A 16,464-nucleotide genomic window follows, 5' to 3' on the forward strand; every position below is an offset into this window, starting at 1 on the left:
GAGACTGAGTCTCTGAAAGAACATGGGTGAGCAAATTGCTCAGCACCAAGGATTATACAAAGATGGGAATGTGAGCAGGGACAGACAAGTACAGGGTACCAGCAAAACATCTTACCAACTCCTAAACCTACAGGTGCAATATTAGCCTATCCTTTAACCATACTTATTGGAATCAGGGTTAAGATACGAGTTCCTACACAACTCTTTGTTTCACAGTTTTAATATGAGAAGCCAGCCTTTTCCTCTAGGTGTGTCATTTAATTCCTGTGCTACTAGCTAAATTCAACAGCAGGTATTCTACTGAGTTAATTTTTTTAAAAAAAAATGTACATCAAGATTTTTCAAACTATTATGCCCCAACAATAAAGGATAAAAACACAGTGGGCACATTAAAGCAAATATATTCACCAGCAAGTCCAACCCAATGAGGAAAGGAAAACATTTTTTCTTACCAACCATGGTAAACATGGTAAATGAGCACAACGTGCATTCACATTGGTTACACACATAACAATCCTTTGAAATACACTCAACAAGGACCAGCATTTCTCTGAATAATAACCATCTGGCAGATGCCCAGGATTTCAGTTATCAGCTGCATCTACACATTACTACAATATCCATGACCTTCTTTCATCCAAATGGGTAGCAAAGCCAACTAGGTAATGCTATTCAGGGCCAGTGGATCTCTATTTTTAAATGTGGAGTACAAAATCTCACCAACTGTGTGTGTGTGTGCGCACACACACACACACACACACACACACACACACTCAGATTCACATTTGCTATTTTAAGCACATTTGTACTTTTACCAGCCATAGGGAGAAGGAGGTGCTATCTAAAGAGCTTAGAACCCACCAACAACAGCTTGTGCTATAAACAAATCTGATCAAAGCAAAAACTATGTTTGCATAGATGGCAATGCAAAATTTCAAAAGCTGGAACATACTGGCTGTTTTTTATGTATGGATATTAACAGTCCAAGACACTGGAGACATGGAACTCAGGGTGGAAGCAGATTCTTCAGATCATGAAATTGGCTCATAACCTTCCCTTTGCAGTCAGTTATTCCTAGTGTCTAGATACCAAAATGTACAGGAAAGTTATCTTATTACATTTTAATACTTATGTAGTGCTGATATTACCGGTAGCTAGCTAGCTGTCTACTAGGTAAGTCCTATTATACCAAACATGCAGACCTTTTTTTTAAGGCAACTGCTGAGCAAGCTGTTCTGTAAGGCACAGGTGAAGCTTTACAGGTTAATTATGGTGCACAGGAAACCATTTAGGTAATGCAAGAGACCTTTGGGTTGCATAATTCCTGATCTCCTGACAGACATCCCAAGTTGACAGGGAGCTTTACTTTTAAAAAGAGTTTGCTATCGGATATAAGATTGTAAACAGACTATTCCTATCCACTTACAGAAGGACAGCATACCAAGGCAAACTTGTATAATTTAGGCAAGTCCTTAAAACAAGGGATATGTATGGTTCCAGGTGACCTAGCAATTGTAGAGTCTTATATCAATTAATTAAATTAATTAATTAATTAATTAAAACTGCAGCTTACAAAGCTTACACAGTTTCAAGTGAAAACAAATAGCCTACATTTCTCCTCTCTCTTGGAGCCAAGTTGTTGTTTTTAAAGGTTTGCTTTATCTGCCCAAGATGATTGTTTTATTGTGAATTTTCAATCCCTTTCATACAAAGGAACTGTCCTTATTCCCACCCAGTTATTTTCTTTGGTTCAAGCAACTGTAATATCCCTGAATAATAGCATTTCAGTAATCAACGACTTGGTGCAGTATTCAAATTTGATCATGTATCAAACTTCCCAAACAAATGAGAAATTACATTCCCTCGAAACAGCAGCACTAAGATGGAGTCCACACCCCCACACCCCCCGGGAGGCACAAAGTATATCAGACATGTAGTTTTACCAGAGGAGCTTTAGATGTTCTATTAGGATACAAGTGCACAAATCCTGGCTTAAACTTTTATATTAACATCTGTATGTATTCTAACAACCCAGCAAGATGGGCGGGGTATAAATAACAATAATAACCTATATCCCAGACAACCCCGTTCTTCCACCAGAATGGTTTCCTTAAGTTCTGATAGATTTTATTTTCTGGGACAGTCACTAAATTTATCGGTGTTATATTTCTACATATCAGAAGACACTTATGGTATGCATGCACACATTAGGAGCAGCTGTGTTGTCTTTCAGGTTCCGTGAAAGGACTTTGATAAATAATTTTCACAAGACAATTTAATGCTGGGAAACAATAATCAACAAGACAAATGGCTACTACGCAGACCATAGCCTCCAGCTTAACGACATTTTCTCACTGCCTGTAGAGAAGTAACACAGAGAAGGTTCTTAAGCAAGCTAGCCAAACCACGCATTCTCTCCAGCATTTCTTGACCTTGGTGAGAGGTTTTGCTGGTGACAAAACCTCTCTCAAATCCTTTGGTAGCTTTAAAAAGTTTACAAAAGGGAAACCGCGTTCAGTTTTATTTATGCCTTCCACTCAATTGATCAGCATGCAGATTCCAACCCACATTGCACCCCTCATTCTCAGAGAACACACTTTTTCCTTCAGTCACTATCCAAAAATAGGAATCAAACAAAGAGCTCTGGTTCTTATTTGCTGCAGAGGACACATTATACATGGTCAAGACAACTACTTGTCCATTCTAAGATGACCCTGAAATCCTAGCCAGCTGAATGGTTTCAGTAGCAGAAACCTATTTGAACACCTAGTTTATTACAGTGCATTTCTCCTCACAACTGTGCAATTCAATTTAATCTAATGAATTTTGGTCAGGCAAGCTAGAAATTGTGTGAATTATGTTTTAATCTGCTTTAAGACACTGAACATGGTTTTTTTTAAAGTGTAACTTCTTCTGAGCCTGCACCAACCACATTTTAGTTTTTGAATCATGATCTAAAATCGTTTTTCATCAGCTTGTCCTTGTCTGTAGGTGGAAAGGCAAGAGACAGATAGCAAAAAGCAGCCAGGCTAGGAGTGACCGTGGCTCTTATAAGAATTGAGCTCTATTGTATATAAACCAAGGTTTACATACCTACTACTAATAAACAATTCATTACTCCAGATCCAGTTACAGCTGCTCGCACCCAAATCTTGCTACTTTTGCCCCTTTCAACATATTCTTCCTAGCCAGAGTCAAAATTTATACTGTAAACTACTTGTGACAGGATAGTCCTTTTCTTCTGCTCATTACTCTGAGAAGTCAAGGTGTGTATATACCATATGCTTATACATAAACACAAACACACACACACATACACACCCTTGACCCTGGTCTTTTAAAGAAAAAAAAACCCTAACATTTTAGGTTTCTATGTCACACACTTACCTGAAACAGCATCATAGAACTGTTCCTCACTAAAGATGCTCAGAGGTGGTGACCCTTTGACCAGTGACTGCTCTAATTCATGGTGTTCAGTAGCTAGTGTTTCTAGAGCTTCAGATAAGATCTTGTTTTTCTCTTGCTCATGCTCCAGTTTCAGATTCCTCACCTATAAGTAGAAACATGTATGAATAAAATCTCATCTCTCCCAAGAACGTGAAACTCAAAGCTATTTCAAGAATAGGCTCCAGTATGCTAATTAAACAACGTCAAAAAGCTCAGAGAAGTGGATTAAGATGACCAGGGAACTTTTGCACTTGCTATGAAGTTTTGTCTCACCATTTTAATGTGTCACAGAATAAGAAAGCTTACAAAAAGAATTTGTCTAAGCAAAAACTGGGCAACTAAAACTGAAGGCACTATGAAAGGCAAAGTAAGTTTCCTATTAATCAGTTAATGCAACTTTTGTATAATTCATGGAACTGCTAGTATGAGTTTAGGGTAAAACACAACACACTCTTCTAAGTCTATGATTCTATGAAGTTCAGTTAGTCCTGAATGCAGCTCCTTAGCTATTGGCAACTGTAAGTATATTATGTCATTATTACTGAGCTCCACTGACAGGCAGTTTGTTTCCAGGTTTTATTTAACATATTGGTACTGACTTTTAAACTCAAAAATGATTGGCCTAGGATCCCTCAGAAAGCCTTCCGGCATTATCAGTCTTCTAACACATTGTGGTCTATAGTGGTGGCTCTGTTTCAAATTCCTTTACAATGATTTATTTACAATGCTATATTTCTACACTGCCTTTCATCAGGATTCCAAGGAGGTTTGCATTATTCATATTAAACAAAAATAAATTTTACGACAATGATAAAACCAGTTTGAAAAACCATACCATAAAAGCACTGTTTTTCTGCAGCAGCACAGTATGTCAATGATAGCTGGTGTCAGTCACCCACCAACCTAATTTACCCCAAGGCCTTGGTGAAAAGATGGGTGTTAAAGACAACAGTGAAACTCCACTAACAAAGGCACTCTATGCACCTCCAAGAGGAGGGAGGGAGTTCCATAAACAGACTACCACCACAGAGAAGGCCCTGCAGATTCAAATTAGAATGTTCATGAATCAGGCCATTCTTTGCAGCAGTGTTTTCCTTAGGTGTTCTACAAGACAGGCTCACCGTACGAAGTCTATTGTGGAATTAAAGGAAAACTGACGGTACATTCATTCATTTATTAAATGTGTATATCACCCTTCATCTGAAGATCACAGAGCAGTTCACAACATAAAAATACAAAATGAAAACACAAAATACATAGTAAAACCAAAGCAAAATAAACCAACAACACCCTCTTCCACAGACACATTTAAAAGGTCACAGAATGTTAATCAGCCAAACGCTTGGTTAAAGAGAAAGGCTTTCATCTGGCACCTAAATATATGTAATGAAAACAGCAGGCAAGCACCATTGAGGAGACCATTCCACAAATGAGGTGCCACCGCAGAAAAGGCCCGTTTCAGTGTTGCCACCCTCCATATCCCTCTTTCTGTCCCTAATATATTGTAAGAACAGCTGTATGGGCAGAATGGCAGGATTGTGCCCATCATACAGGCCAAATCTGAGCAGTTCTAAGTCTGATTTATTTGAAGTCCTATATTTCTGTATGCGGTACTTTACATGTTTCATATATACAGCAGTAAACTAGAGATATATGTGCAATACTGATGACACTTAGTATGAGACGTTAAGGAAGAAGCTACAGCTTTGAACACGAGGCTGAAACTAGGGAGGCAATGCCCAATTTAATATTGTCCTCCACCCAAATAAACTTCCATGACTGAAAGACTGCTCATAGTCATTACAGAGTCATTTAAATGAATTAACCCTTAAAATTATAGTATATTCTATTTAACATTGTGTCTTTAAGGGGAGCTAAAAGTATTATTGTTTATGCTGAAGTAACTTGAACCACCAGTACCAATATGTCTCACAAAATTTGGCTTTTTTAAACTCCTAAACCTGCACATAAAATATGGGTTGTACCAAATGACAGCTCCCAGTACCACCTCCTATGGCTGTTCCAAAGAGGTTCCCTAATTCTCTGGAACATATTTTGGAGGAGTAAAGAAGGAAAGTGAAGTCAGAGAGAAAGGGGGAAAGTACATCTCCCCCTCCGTCTTTGTTAATGGAAACCTCCTCTGGAGCGAAGGGCCTTCTGTAAGGAGAGGAATACAACCCTGCACTTGTATGCTTTTTGCCAGCTTTAAACAGAGGGCCTTGATCTATCACCAAGTTGTTTCAAGTATCGACAAAAACCTATTAATTTGGCACTGAAAAAAGTGGCACTTTAGATCCCCAAATATCACTTATTTTCCCACATGGTTATATGCTTGGGTCCACAACTCACTGTGCAGAGAAAGTATAATTTTTTCCTGCCTGTAGTGCACACTTTGGTCAAAAATGGTAAGGGAAAAGAACTGACCCAGGGAATATATTATATATTCAGAACAAGATTTAATTCAGAATTACCATGTACCCTGGAAGAGTTACAAAATCTTGGTTCGAATTTCTATGTCAAATAAGTAACAAACTGGATCAAATTCCACTGCCTTACATTATAATTTGCATTCTGCACTTTATCTTATCGCCATCTGGACTGAAGGAGGCAGGAAAGGCAACATTCTGGATCTCATGAATTTGGATGTAACGACTGTGATTATGCTCTTGGCAGCAGGTCTTTTTACAGATCCGGTTAAAGGATCTCAAGTAGCAGGATTAGAAAACACATTAACTTGAAAGACTGGAGAGCTGCTGCCAGTCAGAGCAGACAATCACCTGGGCTCCACGCTATTCACTGAATGATCCACTCAATGGCTGAAAACTACATATTCACTTGCAAAGCTGGGGCCATTGCGCTGCATGGCCAGGGCTGTACTAACAGATGGTTTTTATTTGTGGGAAGCCTTTCAACAGTCACATTCAGTGAGCAGTGTGGGCATGATTGCGATAGGATCCATATGCACAAATGCACCATCTTGTCTAACAAGAACAAATCATACACAGTGTGCAACTTGTGCATCAAGACCATGAAAAGGGCTGCTAACACAATGCACAAAAAGAGTTTCAAAAACCGAGCAAATGGGTGGGAACTGAAATATTCCTCGCCCTGGGTGCCATTTGGAATAAGGCCAGCCCTGTAACACATAAGCAAGGCTTATACACTTCCACATCTTTCCAGGGAGTGTGCCAAGTGTCAGGAAGAGACATCTGCACAACACACAATACTCATACTATTTGGAGCTGGAAATAAATCCCCTAAGGGCCACAATAAATTGGGAAAGATCAACATTCTAGGAATTAATCCATCACCCTGTTTTCCTTTGAAATATTTTTTTATGGTCTGCAGTTCAGATGAGGTAAGCTAGATATTTGCAGTTGCACTTGAGATTTCCCTTTATTAAGTGCTTGAAGTCTCTTATGGGACCTTCAAGTGGGCAATAAATAACAGCCTTTCGTTCTAGAAGAATGAGGGATGGGCTAACTAACATAATCGTAGGCGGCATTGTTGTAATGTTTAAAGTTTGGAGCAAGTACAACTTTATTACACTGTGTTTTCCAGTGTTTCATAAGAAAAAGAAATAAAATATGAGAGGGAAAAACGGAAAGCGAGAATGAGTTGTCTCTGCCCACAAGGACCTTACTATTAAAAATTGTAGTTGGGATGGTAGCAAGGGATGAATGGGAACAAATATAGCTACGCCTTCTTAAGTTTGGTTACAGTGGAGGGGAAGGAGTTAATGGGTTTAGTTTAGCTGCCACTCAGATCTAGTAGTACCCAGTGAATGGCGGGTCAAAAACCCATAGTTCCCACAAGGTCCACTGCACATCAGCACTATTTTTCACCGCCATTCACCCATGCTGTGTATGTCATAATTTCCTACACTGAAGCGATACCCATGTAGGAAACTCACCATGAGTTTCCTACATGGAAAAGTGGGTGCAAGACAGCAGTCCCCTACAACATAAGAAGAGACATAAAGGTCCATTTTAATCAAGCGAGCATTTTCCCACAGCCTGATTTTGCAACCTGCCACTAGCCTAAAGGTGACATCCCTCACCTGCTGTTTGCCCACCAGCAAGAGGATACAAAAAGGTAGACTGCCTCAGAACCTGGAGGTTCTATTTAACTATACCACAAGACCAACCTTAAAAAAAAATGATTCAGTAGGTAGCCCCCCTATTCCCCTCATAGAGCTACAATGTGCAGAGTAGGTTATCTATCCCCAGGGAACTCAGAACTGGAGCTCTCTGTAGCTCTAGTCTAAGGGATGTCCTAACAGCTATTTGAACCCTTAACAAACTACACCTCCCAGAATTCTTTGGGGGAAGCCATGACTGTTTAAAGTGGTACAATGCTACAGTACAGTACTTTAAATGTACATTGCAGATGGCACGATAGTTTCCATAAAAGTGTGGATTAAGTAGAAGCACTGCAGCAAATAATAAAGCCAGCCAAGCACCACTCTTTTAAGTAGTAAGATGCTTCCCACAAAGGAATAAACAGAATTAAGTTATGAAAAATTTAACATCAATTTTAAATACATTTATTTGTAAGAACCCTGAAAACCAATAAGGCTTAACTTCCAAGGGCATAGCCGTTTGTTAGGTTACTACTGAATTTCACTCGCGTCACAGACTTCAAGTAAATTAGTCAGTTTTAGTTTCACTGTCCTCATTTCATACCTTCAAATTATTAAATTATCTGTTTTAAGATCTGCATGTACTGCATTTTACAGCCAAAGCATATCCTTTGTTCTACTGAACACACACCTGACAGGAAGCTTACCTGTATCTATGTGCTACTATAGTGATATTGCTGAAAACGCCTCAATGTCAATATTGAACATCTCTTTGGAGTTTGCAAAGACTGAAATACAACAATACCAACTTCTATGAAACTATAAAAGCAATGCTGTGTCAGTGAAGTAATACCACAAACTATCATTTAACTTGCATCCTCTACTTAAGCTTCAATTTATTTATTTTTAAGGAACCCCCACCACTAAAAAAAATGTCCTGAACTCAGTTCTGAGAACTGACTTATGTTTTAACACATAGGCATTTTTAAAGGCTCATTGACACAGCGAAGAGGAAGGCATTCCAATGTCAGAGGGAAGCCATTAAACTTTCAGCATCCGAAAACAAAGCACCAGAAACAACAAACTTTTCAGCTTTATAGCACAAGCTACCAGGGTCAGGGGATGATGGAATAGATTTTGAGCCTACCGTAGTAGAGCGGCAAAGTCTGGCAGCATGTCCTTCCCATGGTGTAAGAATCCCAGATCTGTCCCTCCTGTCCTCGCACCTTCCAACTCTTCCTCCGGAATATTTTCCCGCCGATACGGAATGCCAAAGAAAAACACACACACAAGACCTGCATGCCTGGATAAACCTACCGTTCCAGCTCTTGTGTTGTGCTCCACACCTTGACACACACACACGGTGAATCCTAGGAGCAGCTGGCAAACGTCGTCTGGTCTTGTGCTGCAAGCTGCCCAGCCGGAGTCCTCTCCTCCCGCCTCTGTCACCAGGACATTGTTGACCTCGCGCGCAGCCCTGCAAGGTCTCGGCTGCTGCTGCTGCCGCCACAGTCACCTTCTCGTTTTTCTAGTCCGCTCTCCAAATCGGCGCCGCTATTGCAACTGCACCAACGCCTCTGCAGGGCTTATCGCGAGAGCCAAGCGGGTGTTCCCCCCTCCCCACCCGCGGGCCACTTTGCAGGCTCGCAGCTCCCGAGCAGGGATGGCTTTCAAGAGACGTCCCTGCCCAACAACAACAACAGCGGCGATACAAGCAAGCAGGCGCAGCACCAGCTTAATTTGGGCGCCGGCGCTTTCCCTGCACCGGCTGCTGCAAGCAGCAAGCAAAAAAGAGAAAGCCCTTGACTCAGAAGCGCTGCTCGTCGGCTTCTGGAGGGCCAAATTGGGGCGCCCCCACGCGGTCCCCGCGCCTCCTAGAGTTGGCTAAGACAGACGCGGGAGTCGGAGAGGGATGGTGGAGGAGAAACGAAAGCCGCTCCTCCGCCCGCCCCGGCCGCGCGCACTTCAGGACGAAAAGCAGCCGGCCGATGCAAGGGAAAGGTAGCCAAGCCTTGGCTGGAGCTGCAAGCCCGTTAACCCAAGTACAGTACTGACTCGAGTTCCTGCTGGGTCCTAAAGAGTGGGAAGGGGAGTATGTGTGCAGCAAGCCACACGGAGGCATCCTGGTTGCTGCGAAAATCTCTCTCTTCCACGAAGACACGCATTACGGTTGAAGCCTAAGTGCAACTTTTGTCAAGAAGAGGGCTTGCCAAGGAATAATACTACTGCGGTTCTAATCCCGTTTACCTGAGATTAAACTCCTCTGAATTCAGGAGGATTTAAAAGTGCAATCCTAACCATGTCTATTCGAAATTTTAAGTCCCTTTGAACGCAGTGGGACATACTTCTTCCTGCAAGCCTAAATATGCACAGGTTTGAGTCTTCTGAAGTTCAGGACAGACAGGACAGACAAGAAAGTGTGTCTTGCCCCACCTTTAACCACAACACTCAATTCAAAAGGCAGCAGGGTGGAGGGGAGATGTTTAGTTACAGTATTTGTTATACCAACTTGAAGTCAGCCATTTTTGCAGAACTCCTATTCCTCACAGTTCCCTGACAGGCAAAAATCCAACAGTGAAACTTCTCATTCTTTTACCTTAAGGCCAGAAAATGCTGGACCACTTTAAGTCCTGCCTGTCAATTAAACTGGTAAGCATAGCTGCTCACCCCCCCCCCAAAAAAAACAGTCATATATGCTTAGGTTTTTAAAAAGAAAAAAATGAAAAGAAATAAGGTCTTCAGAAAGCAGTGTAGAAACCACAATTCCAATATTTTCTGTGTGGTATGGCTGCTGCTGCAGCAAAAAGAAATAAAGAAACACAAACAAAACATACACACTTTTAAAGAATTCCATACAGGTGAGACAACATTTTAATAATTCCCACATGGATTATTAGACCACACACAAAACACTCCTGCTACCCCCTCACACACACCCCAAATACATTGTACTGGCATAGATACTTCCCATACAGTCTAGCAAGTAAAGGACCTCTGGATGGTTATGTTGGAATGGGAATCAAACAATGCCTAAATGATGACGATTAACCCCAGAATCGCCACCCAACAAGACATTATGTGACGGCTATACCACTGAAGAACAACTAAATGAGCCTACGGTAGGCTTGGCCTACAAACTGTGCTATGAAGCCTAGCAGCCCTCCTCTCTAGGCACAATCTTAAACGTGTTTACTTGGAAATAAATCCCATTTTGTTCAATGGCTCCTATTAAATGAGTTTAAGACTGCAGCCTGAGTGACCTAGCGGGATGTTAAATATCCCTGTAATCTGAACCACATTCTCAGGAAAAAATGTAAATGAGCATCTCACATTTCATTCAGAATTTTAATTTTCCATTCATTTTGCGAAACAGAATACAAAATGGTGCTATTTAAAGAAACAACCATCACCAACACATTAATAGATTTATTTCACAAGCGGAGTCACATGGAGCACTCAGCAACAAACTTCATAAACTAGACGTACTCTCCCCCCCCCAAAAAAAAGTCCTCTGAAGCTATTTTAATAAAGAGAAAACAATCAGGGATAGGTTCCCATATGATTTCAGTACATTTGTTAATGGGCATGAATGGCAGAAACTGGGTTAGGTACAAAGGGACCCTACACAATTTATAACCCAGCACCATACAGCTGTTATTCTGACCCTCACCACAACAGCTACCGGTATATTTAGTGTTGCAATGCTAAGGTCCGAACTATGGCATTAATCAGGTTGTTTGCTTTTAAGTGTGTGGTTTTTACTGCAGAAATGCCAACATGGGGGGGGGCGCTTCTCTGGAGTGGGGTCAATGGGCTTATCCTTTTAGCACCCTACTGTGGTCCTGCAGTTTTGCATAGTGGTGGTAGGGAGAAGTTTCCATTGGAGCAAGATTGCCTCTCCCCATGCTGCGGTCCTGATCCAGATACCGGTAACTATCCCAATATCACTCTGGGGATCTGCAATAAATATTTTTAAGCAGGAAGGACAGATCGTGAAGCTGAGGCTCCAATACTTTGGCCACCTCATGAGAAGAGAAGACTCCCTGGAAAAGACCCTGATCTTGGGAAAGATGGAGGGCACTAGGAGAAGGGGATGACAGAGGTTGAGATGGTTGGACAGTGTTCTCGAAGCTACGAACATGAGTTTGACCAAACTGCGGGAGGCAGTGCAAGACAGGAGTGCCTGGCGTGCTCTGGTCCATGGGGTCACAAAGAGTCAGACATGACTAAACGACAACAACAATTCATTTAAGCCTAACAAACAGCAAATGCAGCCTTCACCCTCTCTACAGATTTATGTCATCATTCTGCAAGGCTTACTGCTCATATCCCACACAGAATAATACTCCTTTTTAAAAAAACAACAACCTTGCACTCCCACATTCTTCAAAAATTGACTCCACCTTAATTGCTAGAGAAAGGGAAGTTTTTGTTATATGTTCTACACTGAGAAGGTAGCAGCTCTCCCAGGTTTCAAACGGGTAAAATTCCCAGCCCTATCTGGAGATACTGGGAATTGAACCTGGCACCTTTTGCATACAAAGCAGATGCTCTGCCACTAAGCTATGGCCCTTCGCCTTAATTTTTTTATACTGCTCAGTATTAATTTAATATATGCTGTGACTATTGAGTGGTAAACCCCTGAATATCAGCCTCATTGAGGAAAGTTTTTGTTTGGGATGCTTGGCTTTGGAGTGCTGCTTCGTCTGTTTCTAAACCAGTACTTCATTGCATTTCAGTTTTATCCCTCACCTTCCTGGCAAAAATCCCATACACAGCTATCTTAATATTCACTTTAAGTACCGTAATATACATTACTTAAGAACACAGTCCAAATGACTAATTACTTAGATGCATTAAGTAATCGCAGGTGCATTTTTAGCCTTTATTTGCCAAATCCTTCCCTCTTCCAACACTTTTTCCTATCTCAACTGTAACAGAAGACATATGCTCAGATTTTCACTATTCAAGACTATTTTTGCAGAACCTACAATGGCTTCACTGTATGGGCTGCATTGTCATGTAACTGGTGCTGCGAGTCACGGTCAGCTCAAGCTTCCTCATTTGCAATACAACTTGCTAAAGGAAAAACAAAGCTGAACTCACATCTACCACCATAAAAACTTTTTAAATTTAGCCATAACTTTATTCTAATAATCTCCATACAGATTAATGGTGAGCTTTTGCAAGTTTAAAATACTGTATAACACAGCTCAACATTCTATAATGCAGCATTTCTCAACTGCTGTTCCGCGGCACACTACTGTGCCGCGAGACGCTGGCTGGTGTGCCGCCACGTGCGGCGAGGAGAAGGGCGATTTGCAGCTTGGCCAGGCGGCAAGCCACGTCCCGGTACACATGGCTGTTGCGAAAGTTGCCGTCCAGGGCGCTCTGCACGTCCGCCTCCCCCCAGATCTCCAGCAGAGCCCGAGTCTCCAGGTCCGACCACAGGAAGCCGCGCGTGTTTGTGATCATCCTGGCAGAGGCGGCCCGCCCACCTGGGCGGCCGCGATCGGACGGGAAGGGGCGATCAATGGCAGGCAGGCGGGGGCCAGCCGCCCGCCCGCCTCGCCGCAGCCCCTCCTCCCGCAGCTCCCCCTCTCAGCGTCCCCGGCAAGGCAGCAGTTGCAGTGGCCGAGATCCCATCCCTTCTCTCGCCTGGCTTTCCTCAGCCTCGTCTGCGGCTGTCGCTCCCTTGCCTCAGGCGGCGGGAGCTCGGTGGTGGTGGTGGCGGAGGGGGCTGCGCTTCGAGGCTCATCGCCTTGCGGAGGCCGGAGGCCGCGGGGCTCGGAGAAGAAGCGGCGGCTGCCGAGAAGAAGGCGGGCGCCGAGGCTGATCAGCACCGGTGCGGCCTCTTTCCCCTCTCCGCTCGCTCCCCGGCGGGCCCAAGCCGGCCCGGCGTCAGCAGCGCGCATTGCGCTCCAGCTGCCCCCTCCCCTTCGTGTGCGCGCACACTCACATCCATCCACACACACGCCAGTTGCCCAGGTTCACACACAAAGCAGCGAGGGTGTCTGTCACACAACTTCAGTGATGGTGGGAAGAGGGGGGCAGGAAGGCGAGAACAATAGGCAACGGTCTCCTCCCGAAGAAAAGGCGTCGCGTACCTATAGGGCGGCACAGAGTTGGTGTGCCTCCTGATTTTTTTCATGGAACAAGTGTGCCGTGGCCCAAAAAAAGGTTGAGAAACACTGCTATAATGCACCCAATTATCCTTGAAAACAATTTACCTTGAAAACAAATGGCTACACTGTAGCTTTATTTGTCTTCCCATGAGCTTAATTAATTTATAATAAGTGGTGGATTTATGTAAGCACATTAGTAATTTGAGTCCTTGTCATGTGATTCAACCTAAGGGGTTAAATCTCACTTCTGTTCTGTTGCTGCACACCATCATACAACCTGTTTTATCCCCAACAAGCATTCCAGGTTCCGAAATATCCTCAAACATTTTGCAACGTATCCACTGTTGAAGTCATATGATAGTGAATACTTTTCTTTCATTCATGCTGGAGTTTCAAATCCAGAATAAGAAACTTTGACTTCTCGTGTTATTCAGTCTTACTGTAGTGCGGGGGTCAGCAACGTGTGGCCCATGGGCTAGATGCGGCCCACGAAGACCATTTTTTCGGCCCACGAGCTGCCCTCAAACCAAGCCACCCGCTCGGTGAGTCCCCCGTGCAGTGCGCTATACCGGCTCAGCACGGTGCAGGGACTTGCCGAGCGGCACCAGAAATAACGTCTGCGCACGCGCGGATTCCGGAAATCGCGTCTGCGCATGTCCAGACACCAAAAATCGCTTCTATGCAGGCATGATTTCCGGCGTCTGGGCACACACAGACGTGATTTCCGGTGTCGCACTGCGCCAGACTGGCCCATGGACGATCTCCATGGGAGTGATCCAGCCCATGGCCGGTAAACCTTGCCGACCCCTGCTGTAGTGACAAGCCAGCATAAGGATGGTAAAAAGTACAGTACTAAAAAAAAACCCATCCTGCTGGTTTCAGACATAAGCAACAACAGGCACAAACTCAAAGGAGGGTGCCTCTAGCAACACATTAAGGACCAGCACAACATGAAACATATTTGCTGGTCCCAAGTACTTCATCCTCATCTGTATTTGGGCTGGAAATACTTAAGGAAAAATGGGGGTACGTGGAGGGTAAGTTGAAAGTATGTACAATTTGTGACGTTGAACAGCATCTTTACCAATAATGAGTCATGTCTGCATTGGTTTTGAAACGGCTGGCTTTGTGGAACTTGAACCATCTTGAGAGAGCCTTAATTCTGGTCTAAAATAGACAGGATTTTTGACAACTGAATTCTAGCTGCAGTGAGAACAAAGCTATCCAGATATAAACACAGTCTAACCCAATGTCAATTCTGTCCCCATATCCTCTGGTAATTGCACTACAGGACCTAACATTAGGATCCATTCACCTGTTCATCTTCCACTTTAGTATATGTTGCCGCCTACTTGCCAGCAATGCCTTCTGCATTCTACATAAGACAAGCAGGTCTATATGAATACAGATTTAACAGAAATATTTACATTTTTAAAAAATCAGTGGGAGAACACTTCAGTCTCCCAGACTACTGATCTGAAAGTTAGTCCCCCCCCCCCACACACTCCTGAACAAAGCAACATTAAAAAGAAATTTCCATCATGAAACTTCTGAATCAATCTTCAATATATTCTTTCTGGGATTAAATACAGACAAGGGTTTCCTATTCCCCAACATGTTAACAGAGCTAATGTAGGTTGATTGTGATCTCCAATTACAAAGTACACAATGTGGGGATTACATTCTGGCATGAACCCATTGGGTTCAATGGTGGATGGGATTGCCAATGTCAGTATTCCCAGAACCTGCCCCCTTCCCACCCCTTTTTATTTTAAGCAAATAAATAAACTGCCAAGTTAAATGTGCACAAGTTAAATGTGCATAAGTTGCGGGCTTACGGTTCTGCCATTGTGAATAGTGACTGTGCTTATCTTGCATACATTTAAGCTTTAATTCTGTTGTCTTTTGAGTTTTCTTTTTTGCATTTCATTGGCATTTGACCCCAGTGCTTACAATTCCACCTCCTCCCCACCCCCACATATACATATTCCTGCCAACTAAAGGTAACTCTTCATGGATTTGAGGAAGTTGACTCATCTATAAAAGCTTACACTGACATATAGAAATACTTACCCCTTCTTGCTTAGTGAAGAGTTTGAGACAATTGCTCAGCGCTTCACAAGTTTCTCTTGATGTTTCAGAAACCCCTTCAGCTTTCTTGAGAAACGAAGTAGGCATTCCTTTAGAAGAAGGGCAGGTAATATATGTGTTACTATTTTATTCCATCCCACCTTTTGTTGTTGTTTTAGCTACAAAGTTTATTATTAAAACAGTCTCACAGAAGCATGACCCAGAACCTTTATCCATCAGCCATTCTTACATAGGATACTCTTTGACTTGAAAAAAGGAATGTCTAATTAGAGAACATTTAATTACTTTCTGCTGTAATAAAACCCATAGGTCTTAGCTAGGAGGAAGTACAATTTACTATGAATTTATGATCACAAGACAGAAGGACAAACCAAGACAGTGCTTTTGCCACAGTATGACTGCTATTAGACAAGCCCAAAAGGGGAAAATATAACCTTTCCTTCATAGCAATTGAATGGCACATTACTACATAATCCCAAATTTGTGTTTCTGAGTCAGCTACCACAACTTCTAAAATCTTGAATCCTCCCTTAATGGTTATAACCTGTTCTTCATTTACAAATGTTGCAAAAAAATTTGACAGTCTGAGAGCAATGTAGGTTAGAAACATCTGAACACTGTAGGCCTGTATAAGAATTTTGTAAGATAAAGTGCTATTCTAACAGCATTGCAGAAAGTTCAGGTGTTCTGGCAAGAGGACTCCAGAGTGATAAGGTTGCT

The 16,464-nt window shown here is 42.6% G+C and overlaps 1 protein-coding gene across 11 annotated transcripts in view; it reads right to left on the reverse strand.

Moving 5' to 3' along the window:
- Window positions 1-16,464, reverse strand: part of OSBPL1A (oxysterol binding protein like 1A) — a 74,758-nt gene that overhangs the window by 28,545 nt on the left and 29,749 nt on the right. For 9 of the 11 annotated variants that reach the window (XM_088676290.1, XM_035125126.3, XM_035125129.3 and 6 more), the window contains 2 exons: window positions 15,727-15,833; window positions 3,388-3,550 (listed from right to left, as the gene is read on the reverse strand). In XM_088676290.1, the coding sequence (XP_088532416.1) occupies window positions 3,388-3,550; window positions 15,727-15,833 (270 nt within the window). Of the gene's footprint in view, window positions 1-3,387; window positions 3,551-8,845; window positions 9,578-15,726; window positions 15,834-16,464 lie in introns of those variants that run through there. The other 2 variants (XM_088676295.1, XM_088676294.1) reach the window with 2 other exon arrangements.

The sequence above is a fragment of the Zootoca vivipara genome, chromosome 8 (genome assembly GCF_965207765.1).
Source record: "Zootoca vivipara chromosome 8, rZooViv2.hap1.1, whole genome shotgun sequence".
NCBI lineage: Eukaryota > Metazoa > Chordata > Lepidosauria > Squamata > Lacertidae > Zootoca > Zootoca vivipara.